Source organism: Schistocerca americana, chromosome 1 (genome assembly GCF_021461395.2).
Source record: "Schistocerca americana isolate TAMUIC-IGC-003095 chromosome 1, iqSchAmer2.1, whole genome shotgun sequence".
In the NCBI taxonomy this organism is placed as follows: domain Eukaryota; kingdom Metazoa; phylum Arthropoda; class Insecta; order Orthoptera; family Acrididae; genus Schistocerca; species Schistocerca americana.
The window spans coordinates 238,714,341-238,736,733 of record NC_060119.1 but is presented as its reverse complement, the minus strand read 5'-3'; the positions used below and the strand labels follow the sequence as shown (position 1 = coordinate 238,736,733).

General features: G+C 40.0%; 1 protein-coding gene across 1 annotated transcript in view; it reads left to right on the top strand.

Annotated features, from left to right (window-relative positions):
• LOC124622516 (zinc finger protein 236) overlaps positions 1–20,888 on the top strand; it is an 846,219-nt gene extending 825,331 nt beyond the window's left edge. Inside the window, exon 14 of the mRNA XM_047148276.1 lies at positions 17,865–20,888. Within this exon, the coding sequence (XP_047004232.1) occupies positions 17,865–18,000 (136 nt within the window). The 3' untranslated portion in view covers positions 18,001–20,888. The remainder of the gene's footprint in view (positions 1–17,864) is intronic.
• Positions 20,889–22,393: the final 1,505 nt, after the last annotated feature.

The following is a 22,393-nucleotide window of genomic DNA, read 5'->3' as shown; positions in this document are numbered from 1 at the left end:
CCCTTGTTGAGAGCCTTTCCTGGCAAAAAGTAACAATACAGTCGCGATCGAACCGAGGTATTGACCGTCTATGCATGTTGAACTACAGACAACACGAGCCGTGTACTTCCTTCCTGGTGGAATGACTGGAACTGCTCGGCTGTCGCACCCTCTCCGTCTAATAGACGCTGCTCAGGCATGGTTGTTTACAACTTTGGGTGGGTTTAGTGACTTCTCTGAACAGTCAAAGGGACTGTGTCTGTGATAACAATATCGACAGTCAACGTCTATCTTCAGGAGTTCTGGGAACCGGGTGATGCAAACTTTTTTTGATGTGTGTAGTTGCCGGGTAGTAAATATGATTTTACAACCAGTAGCTGTACGGAATATTATTCCAATTTTCATAACACCACCTGCAACAGACATAAATGATTACCTAAGTGTGACATCTTAAAATTTGTGCCGAACAGGGATTCAACCCGGCTTTCCCACTTGTTGTAACATTCCCCTCCAGTTTTTACACTCACAAATCTGTCTCTAATGACATCTAGTGGTCATTTCCGCAATTCATAGGGGTGACCGGATACTTTTGATCGGATAACTTATACTTTTACTCATTGCAGTTCAATTTTAACAAATAGTTTTTGTTTATCTTCGTGTTACAATTAAATATGAACTGCCTCAGTTTTCGATCATTTTTGATCTGGAAACCCTCTCTCCCGTTCGTTCTGTCTTTCCCTTTCGCAAATGTAATAAATTTTATATTAAACAAGCATGAGGGTAACGTTGAATCAGCACCAGTCTCATTACACTTAGTTCGTAGACCGTATCACAGTCTCATGACATTTGTTCCAAATTATTCGCTAAATGCGAATTTTGTGACATCAGCTGCAATTGTGGCACCTTGACTCGAACCCAGATATAGGGCAGTAGATAATGACATATGGAGTTTTTGGTCGGTCTGGTGAGCGGGCATGGACAGCTGAATTAGTTAAGACGACCACTCATAATAAACGGGAAGTCCCGCTTCGAGTCCCTGTACGGCACAAAATTTTCAAGTCACAATTGGGTAATACGTACATCTATAGCCATTGCAGTTGATGTCATATGTTCATACAGCTGTTGATTGTCAAATCATATTTGTATAATAAGCCGAGACGAGCCATACTATGAAAAAAAAAGGTCTCGATTCCTTGTGGTAGTGTCATTCTACCAGAGCGGCAAGAATTTTGCGAGCTTGAAGGGAGACAATGATATAAGGAAGTGGAAAGTAGCACATGGAGGTTTGGATCGGGGCAGGGAGCGTGCAGAGCGTGCACGTAATGGTTAAGGCCGCCGCCCACGATAAGTGGGAAATATGAGATTGACTCATCGCCCGGCACAAATTTTTGTCTGTCATAATTGGGTAATATATGTGTACCCATTGCAGGTGATGTTACAAAATTCGTATTCAACGAATTATTTGGAGCAAATTACTTAATTCTATTATTAAAAAATCTTTAAATTACGACTTACTGCCGTATATGAGTGGTTACAATGAGCCCCCCGGACTGGGGACAGTGAACGTTTATTTCACTGGCTTCAGTGCAGAAGGAACCAGAACACTTAAGTTTTCCATTTTTGTTTCCTCGATAAATGATGGAATCTTAAATATTTCATTGCGAAAGTTACAAGAGCCTAACAGGATGCTCAACTATGTACGTTCACTTACGCTACCTATGAGAGAAAAAAAAAATTGCTCACAAGTTAAATTTTTCAAGTAAACAAAGAAATCCACATGAGCTTAAACAAGTTGCTTAGCTAAATTTGTTCAACTATTCTGTATGATAGCCTACACTGTTGCCCATAGCCTAATCTTAAATATTTCCTGGCTGAAACTAAGTGAACTTGTACATTTTTGCTCATTAAATGATTAAGTTACGTACACGCGGAAAATGTCATAAATATTTCATTTTATATCCTATTGAGCCTAATAATTTGCTCATTAAGAATCTCAAAATTTTTAAAATCGCAACATAATCATTAGCTCGTCATTTTTATATACAGTGAATATACATTTAATATTTTCGTTCGCTTTTTTCTTACTTTTCATTGTCGTTTTCCAGTGAGTGGAAGATAGGGTGACAAGTGGCGAACGTTCTAGGTCTGTGGCTGGAAGTTATATTAATCGAGACCGGGTATGATCCTTTCTCGAGGAACTAATAGTGAGTACCAGGTAGCGGACCTGCTAGGTCTCTGACTGCGGTTATACGAACCGAGGCCCAGTAGGACTCTTTCTCGAGGAACTCCTGCCCCCCAAACTGCAAGGTGCATAGGTTGGGTACAGCAGTCTCTGTTGGACAATTTCCAGCACTCCAACATTGAGACATGGAACAATCGTACGACACAATTTGAATGGTATAATTCCTTTGAATTCGTGGAATACACACAAATTTAAGGATTAATTTCTTTTATTCCAGATGTGCACTTTAGTTACGTCTCTCATATTTATACCACCGTCAGTATAGATTATCGTTCACCGATTCATTTTGTCACAGTTTTATCATCTCCTGCCTCGTACATCCCTGTAAACACTGTAATTACACTGCGTTTCACAATTTATGTCACCGAGAGTTCGTATTTCCTTCTGCATTCTTCTCGCACGCTTCAGCGAGTCAGTGATTCGTGCAAGATCTGTTAGTACAGTCTGTATCCGAAGTATTGCATCGGAGCGTAATATAAGAGTTTCGTTGCAGTTTGAGATTTTAAAAGTTCAAATTCAAGTTATTTATAAACATTTTAAAAATGACAAAGTTTCGGTCACTATCGGTTGAGTACACATAAGCAATTGCAGAGTTGTAGTCATTTATCGAGAGCTTAGCGGGCGTTGGTACTCGCGGTTAGCCTTCCTCATCAAACACCGCGAACAAGCCACTAGCCTTGAAATGAACTAGCGGAAAACTCCTTTAGCAAAATAAGCGTCAGATCCGAAAAAACCTGTCCTGAACTTAAGTTTAGACTCTAGCCATGACGAGTCATTATGCAATTTTACATATGACACATCTTCAACAGTCTCTTGCGCACCAAGCGCTTTTCGTTTACACAAATAATGATTCGACTGTAGTTTCGAATTAATGGGACATCTACACTGAATCCATTAAGACAAAGTAACAGAATATTTATCATAATAACTAAAGGCTCATCAATGCAAAAATCATAAATTACTTAAAGTAAGAGCTGAAGGTCCACCAAGAAGAAATCGTAACCTGATTCAATTATGAGTTGAAAGTTCGTCAAGACAAAGTCATCACTGGTTTTAAGTAAGAGCTAAAGGCTCATTAAGACAGGATCTGAAATTATTTCAAATACGAGCTCAAAGTTCATTAAGACAGAATCATACAATTAAGAGCTGAAGACTCATCTGTCAGTAAAACAGTTCATGGAATTTTATTCCTTATCACCTCCGTAGGAAATTATGCCCACAGTTCTTTAAACTACAATCACTATATTTGATTTAAATTCATGCTGAAGAACTAAGAATATAAATATGTTTTCTGAAATTGTGCACTTAATAGCTACAGACATAATAATAAGAAATAATAATAAGAAATTTTCGTACTTGTTCTCTTTCATCACTCATTAAACATATAAAACATCTTATTCATAATATTTTTAACGTCTTTGTGAGGATATAAGGATATAATCCCATCATTCTCCTCGTTTCAGGGTATATGACTAAATAACTCCCTTCACGAGGGACGTGAAGAATGGTATAGGTTCCAGAGCACATAGCTTGCCATTTTTTATTTTGTTTCTTCATTAATGAAGCCTTTGGTTGAATCCTAAGCAAAATCTTATCTCCAGTCTGGTATTGGAGGATAGAACTTAACTTTTATCATATTGTAGTTTTCGCTTTGGCGCTAAACTGAAATTATTGGAGATCTCATTGTAGTTGTTCTGCTTTGTTGCCGACTAACTTAGGTTCCTTCGGGAGTGAATCTATCCAGTCCTTTCTTTGTACCTCATTTAGCATCATTTCACTCAGTGTATGCTTGGTGGAAGAGTGTGAAAAATGATTAAAAAGACTTAGAAAACGGACACACACTTAATCCATTTGGTTTGGTGCTTGGCAGTATATGATCTGGTAAACATACTGAACTCCGCAAACATACGTTTCACAGGACAAGATTCGGGATGAAATCTGGGCGTTAAGATATGCTTTATGTTCTGTTCAGTTAGAAATTCTTTCTACTTATGTCCCGTGAAATATGAGGCATTATGAGGTGTAATTTCATCGGGTTTCCCCTACTGCGGAATATAGTCTTTAATAAATCGTCTGATGATAAAGATGACTGTTGCTACCCTCATAGGTACAGTTTTAGTTACTTAGTGAACAGAGCATACACTGGTGAGTGAGCCAGAACATGATCACCTACTTAATAGCTTCGTTGTCTGATTTTGGAACGAAATACATCACTGATTCTGCCTAATCTGTCTTATATTCATACACACAGTCACGTTCTGAAGCCTAAATGGCGAGTTCATTATTAACAGCACTTTAGAGCTAGACGATTTTCCAGCAACCTCATGGAAGCTTAATAAACGTTGCAGTAATCGTGAAAGAGCATCTGCCACAACGTTTTCTTTTCCCTTCACATGAATCTTTTCTGTATCACAATTTTGCAACACTTCCGCCGAACAGGCAAGTCTCGTATGAAGCAATCCACAAAATAAAATAAAACTTACAGACTGGTGATCACAATACACTTTTACATGCTTTCCGTATATAAAGTAATTAAATTTTTCCATTGCGGCAAATACTTCTATTTCTGTTACTGTATAACTCCTCTGGCAGGCAGAAAGAATTTGGCTGGAGAAACTTATAACGCTAATTCCCTGTTGTTCGTCCACTGTTACTAATTGAAATACACGCAAACCAGTTAATGATGCATCTGCAGTCAAATAACGTCCTCCCTCATATTTGGATGATACAATATTTTAGAATTTACTAGAGCAGTCTTAATTCGTTCATATGCCTCTGCCCACACGGGCGTCCAATGCCATTCCGTATTCTTTCCAGCTGTCTTAATAAGTGATCATTCTTTAATAACTGATTATGCACGAATTTTCTAAGAAACGATGCGAGACCAAAAAACGACTTAAACTATTTTTATTAGTGGAATGTCGAAAATTTTGATTATATCTAGTTTCTTGGGACCACCTCGTATCCCCTAACATGATGTGATATGTCCTAAATATTTAATCTGATTCTTACCGAACTTTGACTTCATTAGGTTCACAGTAACACCATATGCCTCGAATGTTTTAAACATTCTGTCAGGCAGTTCTGTGTGCTCATTCTCGTTTCTGTGGCTGTTAATAAATCATCCACACGGATATCAAACTTGTCTAGCCGTTCTGGTATTAACACTTCGTCCAGTACTGCAGTAAATACACCTCCACTTATATTCAATCCAAAAGGCATAAACTAAAATTGATAACTCCTTCCAGATAAGATAAAAGCAGTGTGCCTCACAGTTTCTTTATCTGACATAATCTGCCAGTAAGAAAATTTTAAATCCATGAAAGTCAAGAATTTTACACCATAAAATTTTTGTAACAATTCTTCCAAGTTTTCTGGGCACATACATATGGGCACAATGATGTAATAAACTCTTCAAAGGTCTTATGAGGATAAACTTCCATATGATAAACATAATGCTTTATGATGCCAGGTGTGTCATGGAAAACTGTAATGTACCTAGACAACAAGTGGTATAGTTCCTCTTGTTGTTCATTTGTCAGATAATCAGTTCAGCTACATTACTTCTAATAAGATCACTTATTTCTAATCCCTGTTCTCGAGCTGAGTTCTCCAAACAAAAATCAGCTGCGATTTGTCCCAACTTGGGACCAACACATCTGCTATTAATACACTGACAATAATTGCTACACAACTCTGGCATTTTCACTAGGTCTGGCTTTACGTTATTACTGTTGCTTTCTAAACAGAACACTCCTGCCTCGAGGCCCATTACGCTTTTCCTCTCACACAGGAAATCCCACCCCCAAATATTGGATACCAACAATTTATTTACAACCAAGATGTTTTTAAGTAGTTTCTTCTGGACTATTACATCTACCTGTATCTGAAGCTTTACAGTCTGTGACTGTGCCCCAAAAACTCCAGTAACAGTACAATTGCGTACCGAAAAAACCGGAATTTTGCTACTCATACTCATCTCTTTGCAGAAAATCATAATTATCATCGATGTTGTAGCTCCAATATCTATAATTACGTCTACAGGAATATCTTTTATTGACGCTTTAATCTTGAGTTGTATTATCTTACTCTTGCCAGATTTCCATTCCCTCGGTGCACAATTTAGCTCATCCTGAATTTTAATTCCATTATTATGCAGTAGCATTAACACACTAATAGCAGCAGTGTCTTCTTCATTCTCTTCGACGAGCCTCAGAAGGCTAAGAGTGATCAGGTTACTTCGTCTACGTTGCCTCTCATCAGTGACTTCAACAATTTTAACACTATGATTTGGCTGTGTCCAGGATCTTGCTGGACCTTGTACAGGTTGTGAATTGTTAACATTACTATCTGTTTCTTTCTGCATCTGTAAATTCTGATCGATTGCTGTTGCAGCAGCAGATGGCTGTCAAGAACCTCAGTTGTTATTACATAACTGGCTATTAAAATACCTATTACTGCTACAGTTACCGGAATTAAAATTATCATCAAACCTTCTTTTGCCGAAATCATTGTGCTGCATAACATTATTGTTATTCAGATCGTCATAAGGACGGAAATTCTGGTTAAATTGTACTTTTGAGGTTGGAGGAGATACAAAACTTACATACCCATTACCATAACGACTGTCAGGTCCATTCCTATTACGATTCGGATCATAATTATTAGCTCTATTACACTGGTACCATTATTATGGTTCCCCAAGCATTTCCAGTAGAATTAGTATTTCCATTGTCGTTGTTTCAGGTTTAATGAATCAATCATTTACAAAAAATGTTCCAGATCCGTGTCTGGCACATAAATCAGTTTTTCTCTAGTGTTAATTAGTAATTTTGTCTTAAGGATTCGGATAACTTCTCTGTGCGAAATTGGTTCATCCCAGTATCTAATTTTATTAATAGAGTATTCGAAATATTTTCTAAATCTACCTTTTTCAGGTTGTAATATTCACGACTATATACCTCTTGACGTAATTTTTCTTGTTTACTCGATGACCAAAATTTGGCTGCAGGTATTCTTTCGAATACTTCGTACACTCTACGATGTTTTGCTGCGACGGTAACCCACAGAGCAGCATGTCCGATTATATGGGATACAATAAATCATATTTTATGGTATTCAAGGAAAAGAATTCCTAAAGCTTTTAACGAATATTATGGGATGTGGATTGTCATCTTCGGACAAATAAGTTTGTCGTTTTTTATTATCATCTGTTCCAATTTTAATAACGAAAGCGATGGAACATTGTTTCGCATATCGTCGATTGGATCAGAATACGTGCTCAAACACGTTTTGTTCATTCGCATATCTGGTGTCTAATTTAGATACAAGAAAATAACTTTCGTCTGTTTTAAATTTACGTGGAAACGCGTTTCGCTCTTCCTTTTTTCAGCCGGACTTTCAGTTTCGATTAATTCCAACTTATGCCTTTTAGGAATCTCCAAACGACTTTGTCCTTGATTTGTTTCAACTCGGCTTTAAACTCTTCTATGATTTCTTGGGAACGCGTTGCACTTCTGACGTTATCTCAGAGGTCGCACCCGTATTTATTTCAGTATTTTTAGTCTCTGTCCATTCGGACGTTTCGTCCTCCCACCTTTTCGATTGCTTCACTAAATATTCGTCAATCTCTTTCTTATTTTCTGCTTCCATATTTTCCATTTTCTAGGTAAGAGATTCTACTGCATTTTCTACTTTAGCCTGCAATACTTTAAAATCTTTATCTTCAATCTTTAATTGTTTTACTCCCTCAGGGAGACTTTCATATTTTCTGTTTACTTTGGCTAACTTATTGTGAATCTATTTCAAATCAGCAAAGATTTTCTGGCCTCTTTCAACTAACTCCCTACCCTGTTCCTCTTCGAATTCGACTAATCTTCGATCTCGAGCGGCTTAATGTTCGACTTGCTTCCTATTATTTTCTTATCCCTTTTCTACAATTTCATTACAATGGAGGTAAATGGATCGGAAGCTCTATACCAAATCGTTACATTTTCTGATTTTTCGGCAATTCCCCCAGTTTCATAGGGTAATTTATGCAAAATACTCTCGGAACCTGCATAACTACATTCTATAGCCGATGCATTCATCAAGCTTCTACGTTTCATTGACAGTTACTTTATTTTTTACAGACATCGGAATATTTTCGATTCCAGGTTCATCCAAAACTGTTAAATTCTCTCTCGATTAATCTATCTCCATTTTTCCTTTCCTTGTTTTTCCTTTTCAAAAATGAATTTTATTCCTATAATTACAAATGCTGTTACTCGTAATCACAAAATCCAAAACCACGTTACGGAAATCTCTCTCACAAGGTACTTCTCAGAGAATCCAACACAATACTCCTAACAAATGCTTTCAGAACAATCTAACTATAACTACAAGGACTAGTTAATGTCTCGCCTTATTTAACACGAACTATTCTACACTGCCTAATAACTGATCATGTTAAAGTACGGCAAAAGGCAGATTATCCGGATAGTAACCGCGTTACCTTTGGTACACGTGGCCAGATCAGCTCAACTGCAGGTCAGTATTCAGTTAGGTCCTCACTAAGTGAAATGCATTTAGTGAGTCTCGTTTGGTTCACAAATCAAATATACGGGATACATGAAACAGATAAATTGCAGATTAGTTAAATGCACATACACGAGTATATAAACTCCAATCAGAAACATTTACTTAAATATTTCGCAATAATTCATAATCCACAAATTGTTTTAAGATAAGTTGCTTACACTATTTCTTCTTTCTTGGTTCGTGCCGTACGTTGGGCGCCAGTTGTGGCGTCTCCTCAGATGCTGCCTGTGCGAAATCTCTCTCAGATTTACTTAATCCCTGACCTCTGATAAATATAGTCACTTCTCGGCATTGATCAGATTTAAAAAGAGTTTTAATACATTTTTCAAGTTTCAGTATCATCGGTAACAATGCTGGTCAGAGATATCACAAGAACTCGAGATTCGGCAATCTAATGAGACAAGTGAACTGCGCATACATTGTTTAGCGTAAATTTGTCAATTAACATAGTTGGATCTTTCACTTAATAAAATCATTGCCTATAATGCCTATAAATGTCCAAAAAACTGTTTCAAATTATTTATCCTTTCATTAAGAATTGAAAATATTAATTATCTGTCCATTTATATTCGCAGGCTTTCGCATGTTGATGCTTTGTCAAATGAAATCCAATATTTTCTCCCTTTGCAATGTATTACCACAGATCGGAACTTTTCCAGTACAGTAACAAATGTCTTTGCTACCCAGAGCGACACTCGCGCACACGAGGAACAAGTACAGGAAGAGAGAGAAACGAAGGGTTACATCCCTATTTATAAGAAAAGGGAAACAAACGATGTCACATCCTTAGCTTCCGTAGCCTAATTTTTCCAATGTTAATACTGTAGGTTAAACATTTGTTAAATTATGTGAACTAAATATTTTTTTATTAAAAAATCTTAAGTTACGACTTAGGGCCGTGTTAGAGTGCTTACAAACCATAGGAGATAATTTCGCACGTGAAATTCTACATTGTGTGATTTCATTTACCTTAGTTCGCATGAGTCGAAGCGTATGCACCCCTATCCCAGTGTAATGCACGTTCTTCTACATCTTCTATGAAGAAGGATAATCCATTCTTCACAGAACAACTCTCCGCTTGTTTACAGACGAAGCGCTAACTTTTCAGAGGTTTCTTTATAAGGACCGAAAACGTGGCGATCGCAGTAGGCGGGTGAGCCAGAAACCCGCATCGGAACGAACGAATGCAGGGCGTAGTGTGTTATATTAGCAGCATGCAGCCTTGCACCGTCGTGAGGGAAACATTATCCCTGTGACAGTAGGTAGCATTTCACAAGTTCTTCGCAACTGTGTGATGTCACCAGCTCGGCTCTGCTGCCAGCTCGTGGACGAGTTATAAATATTCCCGATGTTACAGGCTTGGTCTCTGTTTCTATTTACCTAACCTTACGTTATTGTTAGAGCGTTTATTTGTAATTATTACTGTGGCACCAGTTAGAAAATTCCAAGGAATTCCTTCCATATTTCACTCCCCCTTCAAAAAGAGCTGAAGTTGCATTATTCATCATCATAAACTAAAGGCTATGCCTTGTCGATTTAGCCACGTCCCTCTCTGCATTGTCACCCTCTTCAATCCTTCATACGATTTTATCCCCATATCTTCTTTGATGTTATTAAAAGACGTTGCTCTTGTCCTGCCTCTTGGTTTTTTCCCTAAAACTTTCCCTTCAAATACATTCTTTGGGAACTGGTTGTGTCTCATTATGTGCCCTGTTATTTTTTATTTTCTTCTTCCTTTAAAATTTAGCAACGTTCTGTTCCCATTCACTTCTCTTAGGACCTGTTCATTACTGTTTCTATCTATCCAGCTTGTTTTCGTCATTCTTCTCCATATCCACATTTCCATTGCTTCCAGTCTCTTTTTCTCTGCCTTTCCCAGAGTCCACGCTTCACATCCGTCTGTTAAGACACTTCCAGACAAAAGTTTTGGCAAACTTATTCCTACTTTCTAGGCTTATTTGATTGTCTGTTAGTAAATTTCTTTTGTTTTGGAAAGCTTCCTTTGCCAAGGCTATTCTTCTCCTTATGTCTGTGATACATTTATTGTCGTCAGTGATTGTGCTCCCCAAATAACAGAAGTTCTCAACCTGCTCTAGAACATCATCTTCTAGTTTAATATTAACTTTACCATTTTCTTTTGTCTTCCCTACTACCATAGTTTTTGTTTTCTTCTTATTTATTTTTAGATTGAATTCTCTTAGGATTTTGGTAAATTTTAGCAACATAAACTCCATTTCCTTTACTGAGTCAGCAAGTACTACTATATCATCTGCAAAACGGATACGGTGTATTTGTTCCCAGTTAATTTTAATTCCTTTGGTTATTCTTTTCGATTTTTCAATTGTTTTTTCAATTAATAAGTTGAACAAATATGGTGATAATGGGCATCCTTGCCTTACTCCCCTCCTTACTTTTGCTTTCTTCTTCACACCATTCATTTCTATCTCTGCTTCCTGCCTTTTATACATATTCCAGATTAATCTTTTGTCCCTCCAATCAAGATTTATTTCCTTCATTGTTCGGAATAACAATTTCCAATTAACCATGTCAAATGCTTTTTGTAAATCTATAAACGTCAAGCAAGTTTTCCTATTAACTCCAGTTGCATCATTACAGCAGTGAAATTCTGAATCAGCCGAGTACTGCTTTTCCAGGTGCACAAATTTTGTTGCTAACTTGAGTGCGTAAATACAGTGAGTTTGCCACAAATTAGGAGACAATCAATAAGATATCCATTTGAAACAATCTGAAGTGCTCGGTTATTATTAGTCGTATTACATACTAAGATCTAAAAGTTACAAATTACAGATAAAAAAGGAAACATGTTACAAATCACAAATTTTACAAGGAAAAATTACAAATAACAAATCTGAGAGAATAAAATCTAATACAAATCAGAAAACTACGAAAGATACAGAATTCCTCATTCACAGGTCTACATGTTGTACCAAAAATATTGCGACAAACTTCGAGAGGCTGTAGAGGGTGTCTTGAGGAACAAATCCAGGGGCAGGAATCCGTGTCCAAAAACGTCAACTAACGACACTGCAGTGCGCCAAAGTTATAGCCTCTGGCGCCTGCAATTAGGCCATCCCTTCGGCAGCAAACGTGACTGTTGTTGCTGACAGACTGTAGGCGGAGCGTCTCGTACTGTTCTTCGTTATTCAGTGATCGCGACTGATTGCCATAATCGCCAGAGGAGAGGGTGGAGCTAGCTGCTGTGTAGACGAGCATTGTCTCCTATGAATGCGATGCTCTGTTACCTCAGTGGATGGTGGTTTCAGGCATGTGTTTCCATCCACAGTTTATTTTCCTCCTAAAACCTTCTAAATTCCCCAATGTATTTCAGTACACAGGAGAAAAATAAGCTGCTTACAGAAACCCATTTCCGAAACCGTCATCCACCAATGCAACAGAACGTTCCATTCAGAGTAGACAAGGCTTGTCTACATCTTCTCCACTGCCGAGCATGGCAGTCAGTCGCGATCACTGAATAGCGAACATTACATGACGTTCCACATCCGGTCCGTCAGCTTACAAAATCACGTTTGCTGCCGAAGGGGTGGGCCAGTGTCATGTGCCGGCACCTATAACTTCACGGCTTTGAAGCGTCGTTGGATGACAGTCCCGGAAATGGGCATTTATTCTCAAGATACCCTCTACAACCCCTCGCAGTTTATCACAACAGTTCTGGGAGGCCCTATATATCAACATTCGATGTCCAGTTAACAGCTTCGCTGTAGCTTGCTGGGCGTCACCCGACTTCGTAGAGACTTTTCTCTTTGAGTTCTGTTCGACGATGCATTCCGCCATCTGCCCTGTTGCTCTGCAGGACTATAGACAGTGCCATATGTGTGTAGGATAGACCTAATTCTGGCGTCGCGTTTTCGCATCCTATTCAGGCGGCACCAAAACCTACTTCGATAGTTCGTACCATGGCATTTGTTTGGTCAGGTCTTCATGGCCGTTTCAGGCAGATCTCTGTTCGTCTTCCGTCTCTCTTTCCAAGTTTCAGCAGTTACCTCCGTATCTTGAATATGCAATACGTACTGAATATTTTGCCAGAGAGTGCACACAACCACTTGCAGACTCTTTGTTTGCCGTTCCATTCTTCAACAGCACATGCGAAAAATAAACTCCTAAATCTTTCCGTGCGATCTCTGATTTATCTTACTGTATTACGATGGTCATTTCTACCTATGTAGGGTGGAGTCAACAGAATACTTTGGTATTTGGAGGAGAAAGTTGGTGATTGAAAGTTTGCGAACGATGTCGCCTAAACGAAAAATTCATTGTGATCTCTAATCTTTTCTTGGAGCGATTGATTAATAGTGAGCTCCCGGGTGTTTGTTGTCTCCATTTTCTGCACAATATTTCCACGACCGACACAGCCATTTTTTTCAGGTGTCGCGAGTTTTGTTGCAATGTGTACTCGCCGACTATGTGTACCAGACTGTGAACTATTGTTGGTCACTCGCCACTATTTATAGCCGAGTTCGATTCCTGACGCCCACTACGCCTTATGACGCTGTTTCATTTCTCAAATTTCGCACTGATATTCCGTGCACAGCAAATTCTTTCAGCATCTTCCAATTGTGTTGGACGTGACGACCGGTCAGATGTTAATAGAACTGAGAGGCGGACTCTAAGCGTTATTTAAATTGAAACCGCCGTCCCTGTTTATTAAATTTTTATTTTGATAGGCTCCTTAATTATGCTGTCTCAGAAACTTGGCATTTCCAGCAGGATACTGCTCTCATCGTATTTCAATTCATGTCTGTATGCGAGGCAGCGCTCGGCCACAGCTGATTTGCTTGGTTCTTTTAGTCGAATACGTCGCTGATGTTCCTTGGATCTTTACTCGGCCGTTCTTGTAGTCTAGCCCAAGTAAGAAATGTCACATTCGCATAGAATACAATACACACCCAGCTTTCGGAGACCTAGATTGTCTTTAACATCACAAAAAATACTTTTTAACTTATTTGAAGAGAGCAAAATACATTGGACATCATGTTTCTGTAGTAATCTACCGATCGTTCAGGATATTGGGCCAACATAAGGTAGAAATGAGATCACTGCATTTTCTTCCTCGTTCACACCAGTCTCAACCTTTTTCTCAGACGTTCTTTATATTGTTTGTATTACGTCCAGCCTTGTCGTCAAATATGGGGTGTCTAGGAATCCTTCCTATTCGGTTCCCTAGATAATCAGATCAAACAAGTCGTATTAATGAGTTTTATTATAAAAAGAAGAGACACAATACTTAACTTTGACAATTACACAGAAGTGTCGCAAGCAAAGGGTGACACACAAAATAAGCAATCCTCTTCAGCATAAACAATTCCAAGTCTGTGCTACATAGAGCGTACAAGCGAAGTAACCAGGGTTGAGGCTTCTGTCCAAGTCGCTAGTCTTCAGGTTGTTATTCAACTGGGCGCTGCCAGTCGGTCGTGGCACTTATGTCCTCTTCACACAGGGGCACTGCTATCGCAATGTCGTCCCGGAAGGAGGTCCGGTCAACGTATGATTGGCTGACTTCTCACAGCCATCTCTTCTCTATCGGTTCCGACTGGCGTGCCAATGCTTGACTTTACGCCGTAAAAGATTTCATCACCCGTTCAATTTGATAATGATGGAGCGGAACATGTTCAACAGTCCCTGGAGCATTTAAACTCCATCAATTGTAACATAAAACTCACGATGGGACTTTAAAAAGAGAACCAAATATCTTCCCTCGACGTGTTAGTCAAGAGAATAACGGACGGGTCCCTAGGCCACGGTTCATATAGAAAACCTATGCACACTAACCTCTGTGTCTTCGCTTCGAGCCATCACTATGCGCCACAAGGAACTTCAGTGCTAAAGACCTTAGTCTATAGAGTTCGAACACTTTCAACCAAGCGAACCTCGCCGAAGAATTACAACACCTACGAATAGTGTTCCGAAGAAATGGGTTCTCAGATCACCAAACTGAATGGGCGATGCAATCAAAATCAAGAATTCTTGAGAAAGAGGTTGAGACGGCGTTCGAGGAGAAGAAGATGTCAGGAAAACCTAATGAACAGGGACGGAGAATTCTGCTTAAATAACGCTGGCACTCAATTTATATAAAATCTCGCCGACCATCACATCCACAAGAATTAGATGACGGTACACAGAATATCAGTGCGGGTTCTCAAAAACTAAAGAGAGTAAAAGGACGTAGTAAGCATCAGGGATCAAACTCGGCTATAAATAGCGGCCTGAAGCCAACAGTAATTCACAGTATGGTTGGCAGTCGAGGCAACTAGTACACATATCAGCAAAACTCGCAACACCTGATGACTGGATCGGTCAAAGAAATACTGTGCAGAAAATGGAGGCAACAACTCGACAGAACATGCGGAAGCTCACTGTTAATTATACAACGCTTCGATTGATACCCCAATTGGCTTGTCATATTCGTTCCACTGTCAGCGATAATACACTACTTGCCATTAAAATTGCTACACCAAGAAGAAATGCAGATGGTAAACGGGTATTCATTGGACAAATATATTATACTAGAACTGACATGTGATTACATTTTCACGCAGTTTGGGTGCATAGATCCTCAGAAACGACTACCCAGAACAACCACCTCTGGCCGCAATAACGGCCTTGATGCCACTGGGCATTGAGTCAAACAGAGCTTGGGTGGCGTGTACAGGTACAGCTGCCCATGCAGCTTCAACATGATACCACAGTTCATCAAGAGTAGTGACTGGCGTATTGTGACGAGCCAGTTGCTAGGCCACCGTTGACCAGACGTTTTCAGTTGGTGAGAGATCTGGAGAATGTGCTGGCCAGGGAAGCAGTCGAACATTTTCTGTATCCAGAAAGGCCCGTACAGGACTTGCAACATGCGGTCGTGCGTTACCCTGCTCAAATGTAGGGTTTCGCAGGGATGGAATGAAGGGTAGAGCAACGGGTCGTAACACATCTGAAATGTAACGTCCATTGTTCAAAGTGCGAACAAGAGGTGACCGAGAGGTGTAACCAATGGCATCCCATACCATCACGCGGGGTGATACGCCAGTATGGCGATGACGAATACACGCTTCCAATGTGTGTTCACCGCGATGTCGCCAAACGCGGATGCGACCATCATGATGCTGTAAACAGAACCTGGATTCATCCGAAAAAATGACGTTTTGCCATTCGTGCACCCAGGTTCGTCGTTGAGTACACCATCGCAGGCGCTCCTGTCTGTGATGCAGCGTGAAGAGTAACCGCAACCATGGTCTCCGAGCTGATAGTCCATGCTGGTGCAAACGTCGTCGAACTGTTCGTGCAGATGGTTGTTGTCTTGCAAACATCCCCATCTGTTGACTCAGGGATCGAGACGTGGCTGCACGATCCGTTACAGCCATGCGGATAAGATGCCTGTCATCTCGACTGCTAATGATACGAGGCCGTTGGGATCCAGCACGGCGTTCCGTATTACCCTCCCGAACCCACCGATTCCATAATCTGCTAACAGTCATTGGATCTCGACCAACGCGTGCAGTAATGTAGCGATACTATAAACCGCAATCGCGATAGGCTACAATCCGACCGTTATCAAAGTCAGAAACGTGATGGTACGCATTTCTCCTCATTACACAAGGCATCACAACAACGTTTCACCAGGCAACGCCGGTCAACTGCCGTTTGTGTATGAGATATCGGTTGGAAACTTTCCTCATGTCAGCACGTTGTAGGTGTCTCCACCGGCGCCAACCTTGTGTGAATGCCCTGAAAAGCTAATCGTTTGCATATCGAAGCATCTTCTTCCTGTCGGTTAAATTTCGCATCTGTAGCACGTCATCTTCATGTTATAGCAATTTTTATGGCCAGTAGTGTAATTTGTCAGTAAAATTGTCATTGTGAAGGTTCCGTGGTTGGGATAAACTGTAGTGTCCGGACCCACTCATTGGCTATGGGCAATGCACTCAAACCAGAGGCAACGACGCGACACAGACGGAATCTTTGAAAATAGCGTATGATATTTGTAAACAAAGGAATGTAGCATATGATAAACTTACAATCACAATTAACGCGATTATTTCCATCGATGAACCAAAAGTTTATGATCACCTGCTTAATAGCATTTTCGCACGCCTCTGGAACGAAATACATCACTGATTCTGCGTATCAGAGATCCGTTAGTTTGTTGGTAACTTTGTGGAGGTATGTTGCATTAGATGTCTACGCCAAGATCATGTGTGTGTGTGTGTGTGTGTGTGTGTGTGTGTGTGTGTGTGAGTGATGTGAATTCCTAAGGGCCCAAACTGCTGAGGGCATCAGACCCTAGACTTACACGTTGCGTAAACTAACTTAAACTAACTTATACTAAGAACAGCACGCACACCTATGCCCCAGGGAAGACCCAAACCTCCGGCGGGAGGCGCCACTAACCGCACGGCCATTCCGCGCGGCGCACAGATGATATAGTTTGCGTAAACAACGGGCCGCTGATTTGCGTATGCGGTGTCTCATAGCGACTCTGATGAGTTCCATAGGATTTACATCAGGCGAATTTATTTGCCTCACATCAACGTGAGTTCACTATAATTCTCCTCAAAGCACGGTTCTGGCTCAGAGACACGGACAGATATAGTGCTGAAAGATGATATCGCCATTGGGGAAGCTTCGTCGTTTTCGAGATACTTGTTGACAGCCTCTGCGTAACAATAATCTACCCTTTGTCAATGTCGCTTACCTCAATGCATTTCCCCATTAGCAGGCCGGCCGCTCTGGCCGAGCGGTTTTAGGCGGTTCAGTCCGGAACTGCGCTGCTGCTCCAGTCGCAGTTTCGAATTCGGCCTCGGGCATGGATGTATGTGATGTTCTTAGGTTAGTTAGGTTTAAGTAGTTCTAAGTCTAGGGGACTGATGGCCTTCGATGTTAAGTCCCATAGTGCTTGGAGCCATTTTTTTTAAAGGTCAAGAGTGTCCAGTTCTAAACTATGTATATTTTTTAATTCCTTATTGAATGATGTAACAGAACGCTACCAACATTAACATATATCTAACGTTTTTTTATTTACCGTCTATGTATGCAGGAGTGGCGTTGCGAGGGTCCTTACGACAATCGACGACGCAGAGCGTCCTGGCACGGCATCGAGCAGTGAGACACAACCGAGCAGCAACATTAAAGTGGAAGACAGCGATACGGACGAACCAGCTGACCAGCGGTGACGTCACCATGCTGCGGACAACCTCATCGTGGGAGTGACGTCGTAATGCGAAGTCCCCACGTCACGACGCAGGTCGTCAGAGTATGTGCAGTGAAAGACAATCCATTGCTTTATTTTCTTTGTTAACACGCGAGGAAATCCGTCAGTCAGTCAGTACGAAACAGAAACAGCAACATAATCAGTCGAGCACTACAGCCGACAGCAGCGTGTATTAGTTTTATGAGAGCGATATTTCAAATCCAGCCTGTCTTCGTAAAAAAGGATACGTGAAGCCCCGCAATGAAAATATCGTCGATATTAAATAAACTTCATTGCAAGGGATTGGCTCTGTAAATTTCTTCTTTTTTCGCAACTGAAATCGTTGTTTTGATCTGCACCAGAAAACGAGAAACTCGTGTGATTTCCGTGGTTAGCGGGATTTGTGATGATTTATTTTCGGGGTTCCTTGCCCTATTGATGACTCCATTCTGCTTGCAGAACATTTCGACGTCTGATCTAGTCGTCTTTTTGAGGTTGTGACATTCTTGGCCAGTGGCAACACTTTTTATGTCGAAATTTGTCTGGATAACGCATCAAGTGCCGGTATAACCATTTTCACATTCATTAAAAATACTTATTTTCTGATCGACTGTGCAGTCTAAGGTGGAAAGTCTCAGGCTGACTATACAACAGTTATTGCTTATTGGTTGTTACATCAGTTTTAAAAAAAGAAACAGTTACATGTTTCCAATAAAAAATAAAAACCCTGCTTCTCAAGTCAACGTGGCTACCATCTTTCCAGTCACAAATTTATAAGAAATATCACGGAGCCGTCGGCACTGACTGACATTCGGCCTTGTTCATACAAGAGATCAGCAATTTCCGTCACTTCTCTCAGAAGCGGTTTTATTTAAAGACTGCGTCATTTACGTGATTAGTTAGGCGTAAAAAGCCATTCCAACAGATTTGTTGGTGGAACGCCAAAAATACGCAATTAAGGATTTTAAATGATGTCCTTCGCAGAATACCAGTTAATTTGGTTTAGAATCGCCATTTATAATTGTTTATTGACATTGGATTTGCTAGAAAAAGACATTGGTATTGGTGACATTTAAAACCAATTACTTTTCCCCATTACAAAAATTGTAATAATAATTTTGTTGATGTAAGTCATTCACTGTGCGTAAAGGTTGATATGGCGTTAAAAACTTCCAGTGATGAATGTGCTGGAGGTAATAGATGATTTTATATGGCTATATTAATTCTTTATTATTAAAATATAGACTTTTTACTTGCATTCACTTGTGTGTGCCGAGTTAGTTCTATACTCTGCATAGTCTGCAATAACACAGTCACTCTGATGTGTGGTTCGATCAAAATGATGCAAAATTACCTACGAAAACCACCATATATCAGATGTGATGGGTCATTTAAATGAAGCAGTCCTCTACGAAACCTGTTATGTCACTATGAATTGTGCGACCTCCCGTTTTCCAATAAACGTTACTATTATTTGGCGCGTACTCGAAACTGAGAATTGGACGCGAAAATTCGGATGACTCAGAGATACTAATACGAGTAAGTGTATTTAGTATGTCTGACATTAAATGAATCAGAAAATTACAAGAAAAATTAAGGTCTTGGCAGCACTACGTTACGCGAAATCGAAGTCTGACTGAAATGTTCGGTAATTTTACGTTACGTGTCAGAGACTACGCTGAAGGCAATCGGTTATGGGCTTAGTGTATGCTGTCAATCTACTATCCATGAAAATCAGAAGGTAATTCGAGCTACATCAGAAGATATTCAGAGCAGAGATTTTATTTTTGCTCACTGCCAGAAAGTCTCGTTTGTCTTTTATTGTGTGTAAAAATGGAGGCGTCAGTTAGAATGGAAACGCGACAACGTGCCATCAGTCAACAATTCGTGTCGCTTGTAATAAGTCAGGTTAGAGCTTCCGTTTCATAATGGATGTGCCCAAACTATTGACCTTCGTTGTTTTACTACCTCGATTCACACAAGCAGCAGCTACCCACTGCGTATGAATTGCGTATGAAACAGCAGATGTTTGATTTCCATGTATCAAAACGTAGAAGTGTTACATATATATCTGCATGTCTTTCGAAATATATTGGTCATTCGAATGTGTGTTTGAATTTACAATAGTAAATGTGGTTATGAGGTAGCGGTAAACAGGTTTGTTTTATAACGCACAGCCTTGAGAAAAGTGTTAATACAGAGGGCGTTAAGTTCGTTTTTGAATATCGAAGGACAACTCAGACTCAGTTTCGAAATGTTTCTTCAGAGTTGCACATAGTTGTAAACGTCGCTAGTGTTTATAAACTCTGCTTTTAAAGTAAACACATGTTATTACCCTTGATGCTACCTGCGAAAGAATGGATTTTTGACGTTGTTCTCAATTTCCCTGTTGTGGCTAACCAGCATCCGGGCAGAACTCCATACAATATATATTCTGTCGCGGACTTTGTAATGTCTTTCATTCATAATAGAATATGCTACATGCGGGCTGCTCATAGGAACGCATTTACTACAAATATTCCCTGAAGTCGTCACTTGAGTTGACAGCTACAAACAACTGCGCTTCAGCCTTTATAACACTGCCTCCTGTCTAAAGCTGTTTCTCAGAAATGTTCCAGCGCTGGAAGAAACAGTGACCTTTCAGCTTCCACCGAGAAGACATTCCAGTTCAACAGCAATGTACACCATGATCCCTGTTACTTGCCGTCGTACGTATATCACCAGCTAGCCGACGTGCAACACAGTCCAATTGAAAATAACATAACGACCTATTTTGTAACAGTTGAACCTTTAAATATTGTGTCTTTCATGTTCCTCGTTATTCATTGCTTTGAAATGTAGAATTTTGTGAATAAAATGTTTAAATACAATGACTAAACGTCTAAAATAATGATTTCCTTTCCCGTGACTAATCGTTCCTATGAACTGTTGTGAAAATTAAGTAATATAATAAGATTTTGAGAATATAAGTATTTGATTTTCGAAATTTTTTTCGGGGAATTTGTTAGAAGGTATTTTTCGAATATCTCACCATAATGCAGATCCATCTACACCTAAACACACACACTACCCAGGTCACTGTACAGTGTATGGCGAATAATGCTATTTACTCACTTTACTGTTCCACCCACAAACGGAGTGAGGGAGAAATGATTGTTTGTATTCCTCTGACAGAGCCCAAACCTCTTTCGTCTTGTCTTTACGACCGCGCGACGTGCGTCGACGCATTAGGACAGTTCTGCAAATGTTAGTTCCCCAGATTTATTCAACAAAGTTTCGCGGAAAGAATTTCATACACTCTTCCAAGAATTAACATTTAAGTACACATAATTTTTATATTTTAAGTACGCTCATAGTCTGCCAAGAAAGCAACACGTCTGAGGGAAAAATAACCGCATTATTTAAGCATATACTAATCTCTGTTTACTTTTTGTTTGATAAGTAATATTTTGAACAGACTCACCCATGGTAGCTAATTTTGGCGGATTTTGAAGAAAAAGTGCTCAGTTCTGTCGTTTTAAAACCAACGGCGTTCTGAAGGTATGTCGAAGACACATTGATGGCATTTCTTGAGTATCTTGACTCCATTCATGAAAGTATGAAATTTACGATGGAACGGGAAATGAGTGGCTGTCTGCCATTTCTGGATGTATTAGTTCGACATAAGGAGACTTGATTTTTAGGGCATTGCGTGTGCCTAAGTCCACCCGTATCGACTTATACTACCAAATGTCTAGCTGCCACCATCCTTCGCAAACTATGTGTGTACTTAAAACTTTAGTACATAAGGCTCATGTGGTGTCCGACACTGACAACCTACATGGTGAACTAGCACACTTCGAAGAGATATACAGTAGAAATGGATATATAATACAACAAATTAACATAGGTCTGTAAGCGAAAACGTCAGGCCGGCCGGGGTGGCCGAGCGGTTCTAGGCGCTACAGTCTGGAACCGCGCGACCGCTACGGTCGCAGGTTCGAATCCTGCCTATGGATGTGTGTGATGTCATTGTCTTAGTTAAGTTTAAGTAGTTCTAAGTTCTAGGGGACTGATGACCTCAGAAGTTAAGTCCCATAGTGCTCAGAGCCATTTGAACCATTTGAAAACGCCAGACCAACCAAAGGAAGAGCAAGAAGAAAGTGAAGTAAAGCCGACGGACTTCCAACCGTATATAGGAAATATTTCTTCAAAAATTGACAGAATGATGAAAAAACATACAGGGAATCTGATCTTCCTCACACTGGCCAAGACTGCAGCTCTGCTGAAATCTGTGAAAGATGATCTCTTTTACGGGAGGTGGGTATATACGAAATTCCTTGTTGTTGTTGTTGTTGTGGCCTTCAGTCCTGAGACTGGTTTGATGCAGCTCTCCA